The 16,600-nt window shown below is 40.9% G+C and overlaps 3 protein-coding genes across 3 annotated transcripts in view; 2 read left to right on the top strand and 1 right to left on the bottom strand.

Annotated features, from left to right (window-relative positions):
- The first annotated feature begins 3,357 nt into the window (after positions 1 to 3,357).
- Positions 3,358 to 6,203, top strand: LOC131883102 (uncharacterized). The gene is made up of 5 exons (XM_059230454.1): positions 3,358 to 4,114; positions 4,188 to 4,232; positions 4,773 to 4,940; positions 5,008 to 5,108; positions 5,834 to 6,203. Exons 1-5 carry the CDS (start codon positions 3,673 to 3,675, stop codon positions 5,984 to 5,986), a joined length of 909 nt encoding a protein of 302 aa, XP_059086437.1. The 5' UTR covers positions 3,358 to 3,672; the 3' UTR covers positions 5,987 to 6,203.
- Positions 6,204 to 9,833, bottom strand: LOC131883109 (B9 domain-containing protein 1-like). Its single transcript, XM_059230466.1, has 2 exons — positions 9,697 to 9,833; positions 6,204 to 7,215 (listed from the first exon to the last, which is right to left on the bottom strand). The coding sequence occupies exon 2, from the start codon at positions 6,966 to 6,968 to the stop codon at positions 6,219 to 6,221; it is 750 nt and encodes a 249-aa protein (XP_059086449.1). The 5' UTR covers positions 6,969 to 7,215; positions 9,697 to 9,833; the 3' UTR covers positions 6,204 to 6,218.
- Positions 9,834 to 11,824: 1,991 nt separating this feature from the next.
- Positions 11,825 to 16,600, top strand: part of LOC131882520 (calmodulin-4-like) — a 10,412-nt gene continuing 5,636 nt past the window's right edge. Inside the window, exon 1 of the mRNA XM_059229720.1 lies at positions 11,825 to 12,363. Coding sequence (XP_059085703.1) covers positions 12,200 to 12,363 — 164 coding nt within the window. The 5' untranslated portion in view covers positions 11,825 to 12,199. The remainder of the gene's footprint in view (positions 12,364 to 16,600) is intronic.

The following is a 16,600-nucleotide window of genomic DNA, read 5'->3' as shown; positions in this document are numbered from 1 at the left end:
TCCTCTTACCTGTGTTTGAATAGGTCGCTCGTATAACCTTCTCATTTGGATCCAATTTCCCTACAATCAACATTTCGACATGCAACCCCTGACTTGTGATAACTTTTTTGGGCATACACACTAAAATCATAAACGACCATTTAGATTTTCTCGTGGAGAAAATTGACCTAAAACCCAGCAATCATCTTCTTCTTCCTCCTCCCCTCTTCCCTTCCTTTCCATCCTCATCATCGTCATTTTACGTCATTTTGCATCATAAATATACTCATTCACTTGTGTACGAATTTGATCCGGTTGGCACGGATGCTACACTATCCTATATGCATTTTTGGCAAACCCGATAGTTGTATGCATTGGACTTGATGATTGACGCATATTGACTTGGGGCGTTCTGTTCCAAGTTTCGGCTCCCACTAGTCAAATGATTAAGATGTGAGCTCGGCAAAAAGAAACGAACTCTATCATTTCTCAGCCAGGTCTAGACGTCCAAGTCATAAGTAGTACTATAGATGATTGCTCAGCTTACCTTGGAGAACCACGGCCAGGAAAATGAGAGACTTCGACACGTTGTTCATCATCGTTTGTTCGGTCTGAGAGGTGAGCTCCAGATTATGCTTGGACAGCCGGATGAAACTGGCCGAAGAAATTGATGATTTTTTTTTTCGGGAGAGGGAGAGTAAAAATGAATCCCAAAACTTTCCAGTGACACTCGCTCAAATCAGTGGGGACTTGGAAAAAAATGCTTGATAATCGGCAAATAAAGTGTACTTGGGGAGCGGAGGGAGCTCTTGGCTTTTCGAGTGCACCAGACCAACTGAGACCGACAGCTTCCAACACGAGGAAAAATCAAGTTGAACGGCCAAAGAAAGAGGGAGAATTACTACATAGAGACCAAGGAGGGAGTCCGAGATCGAGAGGAAGAAAGGAAGAAAGGGAAGCAAGCAACCAAGAACATGGCTTGCTACATTCAGTAAAGTGGACGGACGAACGAACGGACGGAAGGTGAAGGAGAAGAAGAGCGCTCCATGTGACTGATGATAATACTCGGTTCGAGATCCATTTCGTGGAAGTCTCCCTCGAGTCACGTACCATGGCCACTTGTGGGATATGTACGAGGGTATGGATTTGGTACCAAATCTCGCATCGAAAACATCCCGTTCAAGATCACTGATCAAGAAGCATGGACTTGAATCCAAACAGGGGTCCTTCAGGCTACTTCTCTAGCACCTTTAACATCTAAGAATGTTATCTTGCCCCAAGGCTTGGTTGAGTCTTCAAATGAGTTTATTATCAGACAACACTTCAAATTGCAGTTGAGGAGAGGAACGTTGATTTTTAGTGTTGATTTGATATGGTGCACACCTGAAGTTGGCACTGAAAGGAATTCAATCAAACTGGGGCCTCCAAGCCAGATCCGCTGAGTGTTGCTAGATAACCTGGATCAACATTCCCCAACAATTCTAGCATTCTCAATTAAGACTGCTTTCAAAAGAAGCCATTGAGTTACCTTGTAGTAAACGGCAAAGTGCTGAATTTTCCAAACTTCCCGATGATTTTGGACACTAAATGGCATCCACTGGACTAATTTTTTTTTGATTTTTGGCAGATAATTGCAGCCATCACAATGAAAATGTCCTGCCTTGGCTGAACCAAGACATCTTTTTCCCTCACAATTACATCCCTCTAATTTGCCAGAGCCTCTTATGAACAAACAAGGGCTTTACAGTTTGTATCTGAGTTTGAGTTTGTATCGCTTGGTCTTGAGTTCGTGGGTTAACACCTTTGATTGTTTCTTTTGTGGCACTTATTTGCCCAAAAAGATAAAATCTAGAAAACGGTTAAGCAACCTATCAAATCTCACCTTAGTTGAAAAATGTGTTCACCCCTGTCGCCTTACAATTCAGTTCCTACAATTGGGTTACAAATGACAAGCAAACCCATCAAAATCTGGACTAGGATCTGAGTGCAAAGGACCTTGTCCGAGCACCCATTTCCAATGAACAGAGCTGATGTCTTGGTAAAAAACACGAAAAATAAAAACGACCAAACGATCTGTCCAACATTCAATGTCGTGACGGATATTCAGAGCACATGGTATTAGAAATCTCAACCAGAGAAGCGGCAATGCTAATACCGTTTGACTTGATCCTTCATCACCTTCTGATTTTTGACAACTCGAACTGATCAACGGGAGTGAAAAGTAGTTGTTCCAATGTTGTTTCAGAGCAGTATATGTACTCAAGAAAATGAGCAGTTTTGCCCAATGATCATCCAATGGGGTGGTGGATGGACTGCTAATGTGTTCATTAAGCCGGCCTCGTCGAGAGAGAAAGTGGTCATCAATCATCATTGCCATTCACCTACAGTACGAACAGCCTGTCACAACAAACGGAGACAACAAGGGGACCCAGGTTCAGTACTGCGTGTACTGTACGTAGTACCTACGGTACACTAGGATACCCAAACCATTGTTTCTGTTGGACAAGCCTTTCAACACGGGATGATGGCTTCAAATTGGAGGCCTCTACCTCAGTTCCAACGATTGGCGATTGGTGCAAACTCGGATGTATGATTCCTCCAGATGCAAACCAACGAGCGAAGATCACGGACCATGGCCATTCCGAGGATGGTTGAAGTCGTGATCTTCCCCTCATGAAAAAAGAGAGTCTCTTAACCCGAAAGGTTCCCGAGAATAGGTGTTAGTACCCGGGGTTGTCGGACCTCATTCAGATCCTTACGTGATATGCCATTGACTTACTGAGCTAGTCCTGGACAAAGAACGATGAGGATTAGGTGATCCCGCTGACAAAGACGATTTCTTTGGAGGAGCTACTGCTTTGGTTTCTTTTCCGTGTGAAGGCGAAAAAATGATGGATAGATTATGACCAATTTCATGTCGAGCACACGGTCCTTGGTAGGCACTATTGCCGTGGTTGAAGAGGGAAGAAGATAGTGGTGGGCCCCACGAAACAAAAGTGACTTTGAGTTTTTTTTCTTTTCTTTTAGCCCCACTAGGCCAAGGTTCTCCATCAAGAATAATGGTTTCTTCCCGGCATGTTTTGCCATCAAACTCACCACAGCATCGTACCAAATAGTTCATCTGAATGTTATCACCTGAGATAACTCAAGAGAAGTCAAGACTGACATAATGCAAAGAGCCGTGAAAATTGCTCAACTTCCACCAAAAACTGGAATCTACCGTAGAATTTTGGTGTGAGGCAATGGTTTCGGTTTTTGATGTGTGCCTCCTAAGGACATAGCCAATAATGATGGACGACCTCATTAGAACTGAATTGGTGACTGAGCATGACCTTACAACAAAAGAGTCTTTCTTGCATGTTGATCGTACATACACAAAGTGCAAGTATGTACTATACAGACTTGGAAGTTCCTCGAGTCCCGCTCTCTTCAAACGGTTATTGAAAAAAATGCTCAATTTCATGCCTTTCTCGTGACTTCAAAGGCATCCATGCTCTCGATATTCCGCACAAAAGGGCCTCTTTGTTATTAAGAATTGTCTTGGATGAACTAAATGCTTTTAAGACAATGCCGGAGAGAACACGGTAATGTGAAACTGTTTGCACCTTTCTCCCTCTCTCGTAGAAGACAATAGTGCAACAATTCCTCACCGTCCTTGAGAGTAGATTAAACTTGCTTTGGCCAACAACGGAAATGTGTCGTCTGACCAAATTCGTGATCTGGATGGTGTTGTTTCTTCAGACTTGCTTCGCCCTCATTAATACCCACGTGCACGAGGAGGCCTACGATGATGATGATGATTACTCTCTAGTTGATTGGCCATTCGAGCAACGAGTGATTGGCGAAGCAACACCATCAACTGCGGATCTGGTCTCATTTTCGCCCAATTTACACAAGTTGCATTTCGATGATACGACTTTAGAACCAGAAGCTGAAAGTGACGCTGAGTCTGAAACTCCAAAGAGCATCCCAGAAGTGGAAAGTAGCTCACAGGCATTTGATGATCCCTTGGGCACCTCCTTGTCACAGTCCCAAGAGGCCGGATTAAGTTTGAGCGCAATGGATTCCGTGATGATTGGAGCTCTGGTAACCGAATCAATAACAACAGCCTTCAGGCTCTCTCCAAATGAAACAGGTTTGATAATGCAATTTTGTTACTTGAAAATTGATAAACTGGCAGAGTGAATGTGCGTCTTTTTACCTTTCAGGACTTGAAGAAGACTCCAGTTTCGAAAGGCATCAACCATCGACAGGTGCGTGATGTGTTTCTGTTACTCTAAAAGTTGTGTTTTCAATGACGAGCAAAAGTTCTCCGTTTGAAACATTACGAGCTGATAAGTCCAATTTGATTGCAACCCGCTGATCAGAAAGGAGTTCAATTTTCAACCAGGCTTTCAACGCAAAATTTGCTCTGTTATTGTAAATATTTTCGTTGTAATTATCTTTGGCCCTATACGAGGAATATGGATGTTTAATGGTTTTAGGATCGTTGCAAAGATTGCTACAAAGAGTGTCATTAGCTAGAATATTAATAAGAAAGTGGAGGAATAAATTGGCTCATTGACAGTGTGCTATTGTTGATCCTTTGTGTTGGACCATCCAGTTGCCTGTCAAATTAAAAAAGACACTTCCTTGGTGCACAACCTAAAACTAAGTGAGGACCTCGAAAAACGACCTTGAGCCTATAATTAATTGTGTCGATTACTCCATTTTGCTTCGTTAATATTTGCGAATTGCGTGGTGGTCCTTGAAGCAGAGAGAGAGATCTTTGAATTAAGTGGGTTCTTTTGCAGAACCACCTCCAAGTCTTGAAAACACCATTGTGGAACAACTGACTCCTGATAATCTAAATACAGCAGTTAACACCAATGTAGACGGGGAAGCGACTCCACCAAAAGTAGACCCAACCACGCTGAATGAGGAGACGACAACCCCTCAGCTTTTGATTGGATTCCTTCCAGGTTACTAAACTTGATATTTTGAATGTTCCCTAAACTAAAATTTATTTACATGCCTCTTCTTTTCCAGTACGGAGGCTTTATATTCCAATATCCGGCTTTAAAGATGACGATATTCCGAAAAACTCAGTTCTGCATGGGATCCCACGACCATATTTCAACCCACACAAGGTTTGCCTTTGGCACATACAGTGTGACCAGTAATTTTGATTTTTTTCATGGCCAGAAGCCGGGCAATGCGAAAGGAAATTCACAAATACATGTTCTAATTAGAATTGGATGATTCAAATGCAATTTGAAAGATAATTTTCGGCAATTGCCCCTTACCTGAGTGCCTTTATGAAACAAGTCCTTCTTTTGAGATAACACCTTTCATGGGTTCTAATAACATTCTTTGGTTATTAACAGTAATGAATTTAAAGAGCGGGTCTGACTTTTTCATTCAAGAACTGCTACAAATGGCTTTTTTTGGCTATCGGGTATCTATTCAATATGCCTGGCATCTATATACTTGGCATCGTACCTTCAACCTTTTTCGTGTGAGCATTTTGCCCCTGAAAGGCACATTTCTATTGTTAAAATGTCACGAAGACAATCTTAAATCAATTGTGGAAGGTATTAAAACGACTTTAATAATTTTGCAATGTAAACTATGGCAGGCAAGTCCGTTGCATACGAAATGAACTGACAAAATTTAGGACCTAAGTGTTCTGTGGTCCCATTAGACATATATACATATCTATCTACCAATTGACCCATGATATTTGATTGTAAATACGAGTGTCTGAACGAAGCGAAAGTACGATTCTTTTTTGCCCAAGTTTTGCGAGCCCTGCGTTATCCTTGCATTATTTGAGTATGCTTTTCCACTCAATCGTAACTTCACTTCAATGCAGGAACCTCAAAGGGACTTGGGAAATCTGAAACCAATTTCCAATACCAATGCACACGGACATGTTGGAATACCCGGGAAAGTTGGCCAGGCAGCACCAGCCAAGCCCTCGAAGCATGGCAAGAAATGGAACTTACACCCACGAGATGAAGAATAACTCGATCGTCTGTTAAATCAAAGTCCTCGAGAACCTACCAAACATGATTCAAGCCCTCAAAACCAACGACATCATCAGACTGTTAAGGATAACGATGCTAAGATTGTTTTGCCCCGTGTTTGAAAGCGATCTGTAATTAATCATTCGGAGACATTGACAACGACGGCCTTTTTCAGTGTAAAAGTCTCCCAACCTCTGTAATACAAAAAAAAACTAATTTGGACTCTTGATTTCAATTCATATTTTGAACTGAAGATTGATCGTTGGAAACTCGTCGATCATTGTCAGGTTCGCCCTCTTCGTCGCCATCGCCAGCTAGAATTTCGTTGGCCTTCGCTTTCGACCTTCCACTTCCATTGGTTTTCGTTAGTAATCCCATACCTTCGCTGGGTCCTTGGTTCTTGACCTCAGAGTTGGCTCCTTGGGCCGAGTGTTCGTAACCTAACCGCTTCAAGTCTTTGGTGATTATGTTGAACTGGACCTTGACCCAACCTTGTGAATTGACTCTGGTGACATCCCGGCCCTCACCATTGGCCACCACACGGGCATCAACGAATTCGGGTCGTTTGCCCATGATCATCCCCGTAAATCTTTGGATCAGACTTGAGGATTCTGGGACGAACATTGGGATCTTGGCATTGTGAGTACCCGGAGAGAGTGGGATGTGTACGGCGCCATATCCACGGATCACTTCATTGCCAAAGCTATCCATCTCAAAGACGCTGATGACGATTTGGGGCCATCCGAAGGGAGAAGTGGACCGGAATGTGATGTCCAAAGGGAAGTTCCAAACAATGCGCCGTTGTCCGTCAAGAGAGGCACGGGCAATCTGGCTGATGCCCTCTTCCTGTCCACCCGTGACCGCCCAATCTTGTCCCGCCACAAAGCAATGCTTGCAATAGAGGTCATTCATGCCCGGAAAATCTGCCGAAGCAATTTGACCCGTAACGGAGAGGAGAAACACCGTAGTTCCAGATTCCATTTCGCGATTCAAAACAGCCAAGTTCGAGACTACCTCCCTTTAGGTACACAAATATTTTCAAGCTTGACAAGCACATGGTTGACTTTCTCTTCTCAGCTCTTCTAGGGTAGGCTTGGTTGGGAATGAAATGGTTTTTCGAGAGCTCAACCATATTTCCTTTCTTCTTTTCTTCTGTACCTGGATCCTTTGACATTGGCTCGATTTCAAACTGTGCCGGGCATTTTTTATGGTTTTACCCTGAACTGATCTGGAAAGAAACTAACCTTTCTAGGATTAATCCATTTGTCAACGCTCTAGTGTGAAATTTACTCAAACATGTTTTAATGGGATTGTAATTCATCAAGCGAGTCTCATTTGTCGGACACGGATGGCATTATGGTTCCCTCCATTGTTTTCTACAAATTGGATTGTGACGTCATGGATGACGTTGTAACGCGGGGAGAGGCCCATAATTTGCTCAAAAAGTGGGGTAAGGTCTGGATTCTATCCAACGTGCGACACAAGTTTTATGTGATCAATCTAGATATTCCAACTTTCGAGACACAAGGACAGTAGTCGGTGGAACCAGGATGAAGTTGATTACCTGATGTATGGAACGCGCCATCCAAGACCATAACTTATCTTTAGGAGCCGGATGAAAAGGTGTTTGTCTCGAAAAACTGTCATTTCAACATTATTGGCACATTTGGCAAAACATGTCCTGTCTGATGTTTTGAACCTTTCTCTAAATTTCTTTATCTTTTCTAAGTCGTTTTTAGGATACAAAGCTTGCCGATGTTTTTTGCTCCTGAAATACCCTCTCCATTTCTTCATCATTGAGAATATGTAAAAACATACTTGTATTAAGTTGGTCATTATAATTGTGATTGTCCAAACCTTTTGAAACAAAAAGCTCTGAGGCAATTTTGATCTCGTGAAATATTTATTCTCTGATCAGACCCATGGTTGTGACAAAACCGTTTGTTAAAATGCCTTTTTTGCTTGTTTTATGAAAAAAATAATTAGGATGATTCTGATTCAACTTCAGGGCAGCTGGTCACACTTCTTGCGACTATTTTTGTTCGAATATCATTTAAAGACATATTTACTGAAATTGTTCCTAGTTATTTTTTAGACCAATCAGAAGAGAACATGTTTTGACATTTATTCGTTAAAAATAAAGTTTATAATTCAGCTTTTGAGCTGCGTCGTAAAGAAAATTCTTAGGTACTGAACGTTGATTTTCAAATTTCATTTTACTACAACTTTTCCATTCTTGTTCATCATTCATCAAGAGGCTAAATTGTCACATATGATTTTAGATAGGTCTTTTTAATAAATATGACTCTTTAATTTCAAACGCCGTTTCTTGCCATATTTACAACCTTGTATTTCTGCCCCTATATAACAAAAACTTCTTTTCTTGCCATATTAAGAACCTCTTTTCCCACCAATATTTTAACAAAATACACGTTCTTGTGCGGTTTCACAACCTTTTTTTCCCGCCCCAACTTATGTATATTGCGAGAGCTTGGATGTGGTTCCCAAAGCTCTCTTTCTGTTTCGAATTTTGAGGCCTGACAACCAAGTAGTCCCGTTCTTTGACAAGAAAAGAGAACAAAATACGCACAAAAAGGATGGAATTGGCTGCCTTGGGCGTTCCTTTTTATGACTTTTCGTCGGGCATATGGTCTTCCAAATTTGCAGAACTGTACAATAATTCTACTCGAAAACGATCCTATCGTCTGTCAGTGAGCCACCATTTCAGACGTTGAGGTTACGGTACATAATTTATAATGTTCAAACACATGAGAATTGTTCTGAACGATTATACGAGTAAGACAGGGATACTGTAAATGGACGCAAATAACAAACCAACCAAATTTGGTTGCAGACGATTTGGGGATAATAAATACGGTTTGGTTAATCTTGACTTCGAATGATTTAGATGCTTAGAATTTCAGCCTTGGCCTGGATTTCACCAAGGGAGAGTAGGCCTTAACAGAGGACGGGACAGACATAAATTTATGGCAAAAATTAGGGTCTCCAAAGTTGTGTTTTTGCTTCGCCATCATGGACCGAGCCCGATTATTCCGAGGAACCTTCCAGAAACAAACATATCTACAAAGTTGTTTAACGAAAATAAATAGCGTACATTTGAAAATATTTCTGGTTCAATTGTCACCAAGTAAATCAACAGAACCAGTTACAATCCATTGGCATCAAATTACATATTGCAATTCTAAAGTTCTTGAATAACAATTATTCAAAAGTACAAATAATAGGTAGGCTTGGATAACATAAGGTTATTACTCACAAACGAGTTTAACGGATGATAAACCAAGTCTAGCTTTTCTCATATCATCAACCGAGTTGCTGCCAGCATTCAGGGTGACGAGAGATAAAAACCCACTCCTTGATGTTTCGAAAAAATCTCAAGAAAGAACTAATCGACTTTAAGCAATTGCAATTTTACGATTGGGTGATATATGACAGCTCAACAGTGTTACTTCAGTTTGATTACATTCACCATGAGGCTCCTGGTGGTAAGTTCGCTTTACGTTTTTCCTTTCAACCCGTTCGAATTTAAAGAGCTCAGCACCAACGATATATCGATCTTAAGGCCTCAATACTTATCAACTTCTCTTCACAATGTTCCAACTCTTGATGAGAACATTTTCAGAAGGTGTTATTAAACTCTTTAGCGAATTTGTCGAGTTCATACAATCGGTAAATCCGAACAACTTACGTCTCATGTTTCTGTTCTCCATTTCTTCACTCAGCTTCTTGTTCATGGCCGTTGTGGTCGCCAAAGTTGCTCCCGATTTTCTCGACGATCTAAACGAACCATATGGTTCCGTTGATTTCAACGCAGCTACCCTTGTGAAGGGATCAGCTGATCCTGAACCCCAATGATACGGGTGCAGGGGTTTCGGACGAGGCTACAAACGAGGCCGTGGTAAATATTATGGAGGAAGCATATATTTTGGACACACATACGGTTAAACTGGAGCATAATTGACAATAAAAACATCCCCAGAGCATTACTCACCTTCGACTATTTTTTCCGCCAAATTGCTGTGCATAACGTAGAGCTCGCACATTGATTTGCATTTTAACAACGACACTAGATAACTGGCATGGTTAGTATGGCAATTATGACGCTTGGAACATCAGATGTCGTTACCAATCCATCAAAAGCTGGCCACTAATCTTACCAAGGAAAAGATTAATCGAATTTGGTGGGATGGAAACATCCAAGGACCAAGGTCTTCGAAATAAGTAAGGGCCCTCAGGTCAAATCTTGGTCAAATCATTCAGTTTTTCTCGTAAAGTCAAGCCCTTTAAAACATTGAAATGAGGTCTCGAAGCAAAACTAGTAATGAATGACCGGCCAGAAGCATCAGCAATCTAGACTTGTTGCTCCAAAATGATGGGCAAAACATCAGTCAAAAGATAGCACGGCCAGAGTCCTTTGGGATAACCGAGATAATGGTGATAGTGACTTGGATTTTGGGCCTCCTCTTACTTCGCTGGATGGAGTATAAGTACAAGCGTGGTAAGGCAGATGAGCTAAAGCTTTCAGCCCAAAAACAAGAGAAAGAGCGTCCGTACATCAGGGAAATGCCAAGTTTTCCGAGAAAAATCATCATCTCCCACTGAGGCCTGAGCGGCTGAATGGCACCCCCCGTTTCCTTCTTCAGAGAAGTGGGAACTCTCGAGAGATAGTGGGACAAGGAGGAACAACAACACACGGTTCCCTGCTGGATTTGCAGGCGAGATCCCGGCCAAACGAAGCCCACTATGTATACTTTACGTACCATGCAATCATGGCTTTGACTGCCAGGAACTGGGACGAGAACCAGCGTGGGCATTGAATCAAGACTCCTGTTCCTTGCAGGGTGACCAAATACGACTGCAAAATGACATTTTGGTATTGCTTTGCTATGTGCTTAGAGTACTTTGATCTAGTGCCTATTTTGAACCCGTTACTAGGGTTTGAGTTTAATTCAAGCGACGTAAAAGACACTAGACCGAATTCTGTATTAAAAAGATAAGAAAATACTATCATTGTTCCCATTTGCCAACAAAGGTTTTGATATTGCATAAAAGGATTCGTTTTGGAAGCATTCGGGATCGGGATGCTAAGATCGGAGCCGGCGAAGGTAGTCAAATCATAAATTTATGGTAGTCCCAATTTAACCTGCTTATTGTATTCTCCAAGTACAACCCTTTTTCAATGAGCGCCATGAAAAGCTTTGTATTGATGGAATGGACACACTCTTTGTTGCAAAAAACCTTTTGACAACAACCTGAACTATTTTCAGGACTTTTACCAAACTGTGATCATGAATAACACCACCGCTATGCGCCCTGAACTAAACGCTATCATTTCTAATGCATTAAACAAGACACTCTTCATCAAATATTGGTTTTCCAATTGGAATTTTTCCCCTAGAATGGCCATTGTTGTTTGCAATTTATAAGGGCTGACTTCCGCAAAAAATTGAAAAATCAATGCCATGTTTAATCCGTCTCATCGGTGAGTTGTGAACGAGGGATTTCAATCTGATCCATCGATAACCCTTCACTATTGCAATATCACTAAGATTTGATTTGTCACAAATCACTACATTTCTGACTTTTGACCGTTCAACTTCCGTAGATATTCGAAGCAACATTTTCAGCGCCAATCAGGCGTCACGCTGCCATATTCAACACACGAGCGCGATCTGTTCCGCTGGAACCTCTTTTGGACCCGTGTTCCTACATCAAGCAATTCTATGTGGACTTGGCCTCGCCAGGCTCGTGTGCACGCTGTACCGTATCCAAGAACGAGGTCCACCAGGAATGACGAGGAGGGCTCCACTAAAGACCATAGAAGAAGATGGAAGGAACGCCGAACCGCTTTATGAAGGACATTGCGCCCTTGGGTAGAAGAATGAGCGATAAAGCTCATTTTGAAAACCTTTCCGGCCTCGGAGTTGTCTGAGCGACTTGAGCCGAGTCAGAGAAGGAGTTCCAGACCGTGTAGACACTGACACATTCGCTCGTCGAGCTCAAACTTGTGAGAGGCCTTTTCGTCATTAGTTCGCTTAAGCGGAACAGCGAGTGGATCTCAACCTTCAGTGGTGCATCAAGAATGACTTTTTCTTATTAGCGTCCAACCAGCCAAATACTTCAATTTTGGCAATCAATAATCGCTTACAGGTTTGCAGCTTGCCCAAACAACATATCACAAACTTTGCACAATGAGTGGCGGATTTTTGGCCCTACAGCAGAAGAAATCTCGCGAGAAGCGAAAGTTGGTGGATCTTGAGGATGCTTTCAAAGAAGCTGACAAGAACAAGGACGGGAAGCTCAGTTTGGATGAGTGGTGCGACGTTCTGGCCAAAACCGGACATGAAAATGCCAGGTAGGCCATTTTGATGCATTCCTCATATTCTATTCCAGTGTATGCAGAAGATTGCAATGTGGTGACATCGTGGCATTTTCATTGGCCTTCAATTCTAATGGACCAAGTGGAACCAATTATTTGTCCTTCAGCTCTACATAAAACGATTAGGGCTAAAAAATAAGTGAGCAATAGTGGCCGTATTAATGGGTGATCATTGACCGCAACCCTAAAATTGGCCTCACATGATCGCACATTTTTGGTGGGATCATAAATGAAATAACTGTCCTGGGGTGTACCCTTTGACTTTGATAAAGCCAACTAATAGCTAGAAACGGATTTAAACAAAGAGCTGTTCCAATGAGACCAAGATTTTAGAGAACAGGAGAGGGGCCAGGGCTCACTTTCATCCCTCGAGGTGCATAGTGTTGCATTGAATTCTATGAAATCCCCCTTTTCACTTTCATTGCACCGTAACAAACCAATGGCTTACATGTCACCTTGCTTTTTTTTGCTTGATTTTTCACGGGCTTTTCTAATCGCTACAGGGAATATAATCCCCAGTACTATTAAAATGAAAGGTTATATTTTGTCTATTTATTACCTTTCAATCTTTATATGATATTTGGTCCACCAACGAATTTGAGTTGGTGGACTGAGCTAGCCCTTGAATGTAGTGTTGATCAGGAATGCTATCTAAAATTTTGTCCAAGTCTGACTTGAAAGATAAATGTACTATCGGATCAACAAGGCCCACGTACTCCCTACGAATATTAGAGAGAAGCCAATTAAAAAATGAAAGAGCCCGAGAAAGAAGAGAGTTGGACTTCATTGTTTTAACTAGCCTGGATTCTCGAGGGCTTGAAGGTGCTCTCAAAACGCACATTAAGCCTCCACGGTCACTAGAATTGACCCTAAATCCTTGGTTGGGTCAGGGGGTCATGAATATTTTGAAAATGTTCTGAAACATCTTTGGACTTGTTCGACCTTTTGCAAACCTGCTGAACTCATTGGAGCTAGCCCAAATCGGTGAAACATATTCAAGACGTGACTGGGCAATCAACTTGTACAGAGTTAGCATCGTGATGCTATATTTGGACTTAAACGTACGATATATCCAACCACACATTTGAAAAGCTTTACCCACCTTCAGCTGGATATGCTCATGGAACTTTCCACTATTTTGGAGGACTGCACCTAAATCTTTCATAGATGAGACCTGCTCAATATCTTTACCTCCATTATCTACGAGTGGAGTATTTAAGGGAGTTGACCCAAAGGTCATTGAGCGGAATGTCATTCCATTCAGGGCCATATTACTCTCAGTAACCCAAGAGTAGAATTTTTCTAGGTCCTTTGCAAGGCTACTGGAATCTTGGCCATTCCTACCAGAAACTAACTTTGTATTGTCAGCAAAAGAAGAGAGGCTGGCAGTAATGCTAAGCTTTTGAAGTGGGACAATGAATATTATAAAAAGGAGAGGCCAGAGGATAGAGCCCTGAGGAACATCTGACTTGACATCATGAATGTCACTGAAGAATCCCTCGACCTTGACAATTTGCTTCCTATTCTGAATGAAACATCTTAACCAATTGAGAACCTTGCCTTGGATGCCAATCTCATGGAGTCTGTTAACTAACAGACCATGATCTACCTTGTCAAAGGCTTTGGCAAAGTCGAGATAGTCTACATCAACTGATTCATGGCTCTCTAGTCCCTCAATAACTTGCTCAATATGTTCAATCAGTTAGGTAACCGTGCTAAAATGTGCTCGGAACCCATGCTGGCTACGAGGAACGACTTCATGGATATCAAGAAATTCAACAAGTTTGGACTTGATGATCTTCTCAAACACCTTCGCAATATTCGAAGTGAGAGAAGTCGCCCTATAAATACTATTGAAGTAAAGTTTGATGGATTGATGCATAGAGTGGGTCAAATGCCTCCTCAAGTTTGAGAGAAAGTACCAATAAGTAACAATCTTGACTTTTTGTTTTGTGTGATTTCAGCTCAGACAAAAAATTGCAAACCTAAGAACATTTTCTGAACTTAAGATTTCCAAAAACTTGTTAGTGGATGTTAAAGGAACCTCAAGTGAAACATTTTTTTCGAGGTCTAATTATTGCTTTTTTGGAACAATAGTACAATAGCTCAAAGTTCTATTTGACATTTGACATTTTGCGTTTGTGATGTTAAAAGATAACCATTTTGGATTTGAACAACATTAAATGGAATCATTGAAGCCCATATGATTCAACAGCACCTTGATAAATTATACCATAAATTACATTCAAGACACAATCAATCATGCTCTTAATCTCTAATTGATAGCTTGTTGAAACTTTTAGGTTTTAATATCCATTTAAGAGCATAACTTTTAGACCGAGTTAGAATCTTTTCAAGGGACTGCTTTCTGTTTTCAGAAGCTAGAAAAATGCCTTGATTTGTTTTGACATTTCGTTCATAATTTGAAATGGCTATTTGCCACCCGTGATTGGCCTTGAACTACGCATGTACATAAGCACGGTATACCTCCAAAAGCAATCCTCTCAGAGTGGTCCATTCTTGGCAAGCTAATCAGTGACTTGACGTCTCATTGGGTGTGTTTTTAGACTATGGACAGCAGGATTGGACATGGCAATCGGCAATAGGCGAAGTTAGGCCACTTTGTGAAAACAACATTTGAGCTCCCCAAAAGTCACAAGGGCTACTACCATACATTAAGAAAAAGCCATTTGAAAGAAAAATAATAGTTTTTTACGACAAAGTTTCGAGTTATATTCGTTTTAATGAAAATATCGAAAGTGGCTGGGTTATGCAGTAAAAAGTCTAGAGTTTTAATAATAGGTAATTATGAATGTAATAAAAGATGGGCAGCTTGGTCTCAAATATCAGTACCTTTCTGCCTGTCTTCATTTATGGCTTGGTAGAAGAGCTGTGACAAAGAAAAATCGGCCTAGCTCCGTTGATGTCCACTCCTCTAGTTAAAGGTCTCTCTGGTTAGCCACACTGTAAGTGAGGAAACCATCTTCATATGCAACTTTCGGTGCAATAGCCCAAATACTCAAAACAATAAATATGATTAAAAATGTCTTTGGCGAGTACACATAAGTAAATAACGATTTCATGTCTATTTAAGTCCTTTAAACAACTTACTTACTGCCCTGATATGTATTATATACATAGATATCATATTCATATGCGGTTGAATCAAATCAATCCAAAGCTCCAAATTGTTCATGCTTCATATGTTGTTCGTACGATTTTTGTTTTGGGCCAATTTCACTGAACATTTTATTAATGTTAATGGTCATTTTTGTTGCATTGGTTGAACAATTTATTTGCCTTGACTCTCCTTAGATTGGTAAGGCCTTCAAAGTTGTGCCAAAGTTATTGAAGACTTCATACCGAGAGGACTTTCAAACCAAAAATGTTAATGATGCTGAAGGCACCAATCACAGGTCTCTTAAATTTCATGCACATCTTGTCCTTGACTGAAAAGTGTGTTAGAAAGTTCTTTTAATTGACTTCCCAAATATTTTTCACCTCCATCGCTTTTTTCGGAGGAACCTCGGCAAACACAAACTTGGAACAACTCAGATTCGTTCGAGATTCGTAGATTGGAACAAACTTTCGAAATGGGCAAAGTTTCTTGGCATAACTACACGACATATAGTACTGAACAAGAGCAATCTTGAAAAGATCTTCACATAAGACAAATGGCCTTGTCAACTTAATGGGAACATGAGTCCACATCAAGGACCCAACTAGTTATATTAAATAATATAATAAATAAGGTAAATGATAAAATAATAAATAAGTAAGTAATAAAGTAAATAAATAAGGCAATAGTTATCATTAATACATAATTAGTAATAATTTTGGCCAAAATATTTGAACTCCTCGCAATTCACAATCCCTTTTGTCCCGGGATCACACGATCCAACAGAGCCAAAGCTATACACCAAGTTGCTGTGGGTCAATTATAAACGTCCTAAAATGTGGCAATATTTCATATCTCAAGACTGGTCCAACCAAACCTTAGTTTGGATAATGGCGTGAAATATGGAAATATATTCGTTTCACCGTTCCGCTGCATGATAGCCATATGGGTTGTTTCTCAAGACAAATCTCTTGCAAGGATCGAAAGCCCGATTGTTTTGTCCGTTCTCACTGGTTGATGGTTTGGAACAACGTGGAACAAAGATAGAGCTCAGCTCTGAAAAGGTTTTAAATGGACGTTACAACGAGAGAAGTT

The sequence above is a fragment of the Tigriopus californicus genome, chromosome 1 (assembly GCF_007210705.1).
Source record: "Tigriopus californicus strain San Diego chromosome 1, Tcal_SD_v2.1, whole genome shotgun sequence".
Lineage (NCBI taxonomy): Eukaryota > Metazoa > Arthropoda > Copepoda > Harpacticoida > Harpacticidae > Tigriopus > Tigriopus californicus.
This window is presented reverse-complemented; position numbering and strand designations above follow the sequence as displayed.

Bases quoted from the DNA above. Each gene is read 5' to 3' on its own strand.
- LOC131883102 (XM_059230454.1), top strand. From the start codon at position 3,673: ATGTGTCGTCTGACCAAATTCGTGATCTGGATGGTGTTGTTTCTTCAG. The intron at 4,233-4,772 runs GTGCGTGATGTG...GTTCTTTTGCAG, and splicing joins AAGGCATCAACCATCGACAG to AACCACCTCCAAGTCTTGAA. The intron at 4,941-5,007 runs GTTACTAAACTT...CTTCTTTTCCAG, and splicing joins TTTGATTGGATTCCTTCCAG to TACGGAGGCTTTATATTCCA.
- LOC131883109 (XM_059230466.1), bottom strand. From the start codon at position 6,968: ATGGAATCTGGAACTACGGTGTTTCTCCTCTCCGTTACGGGTCAAATT.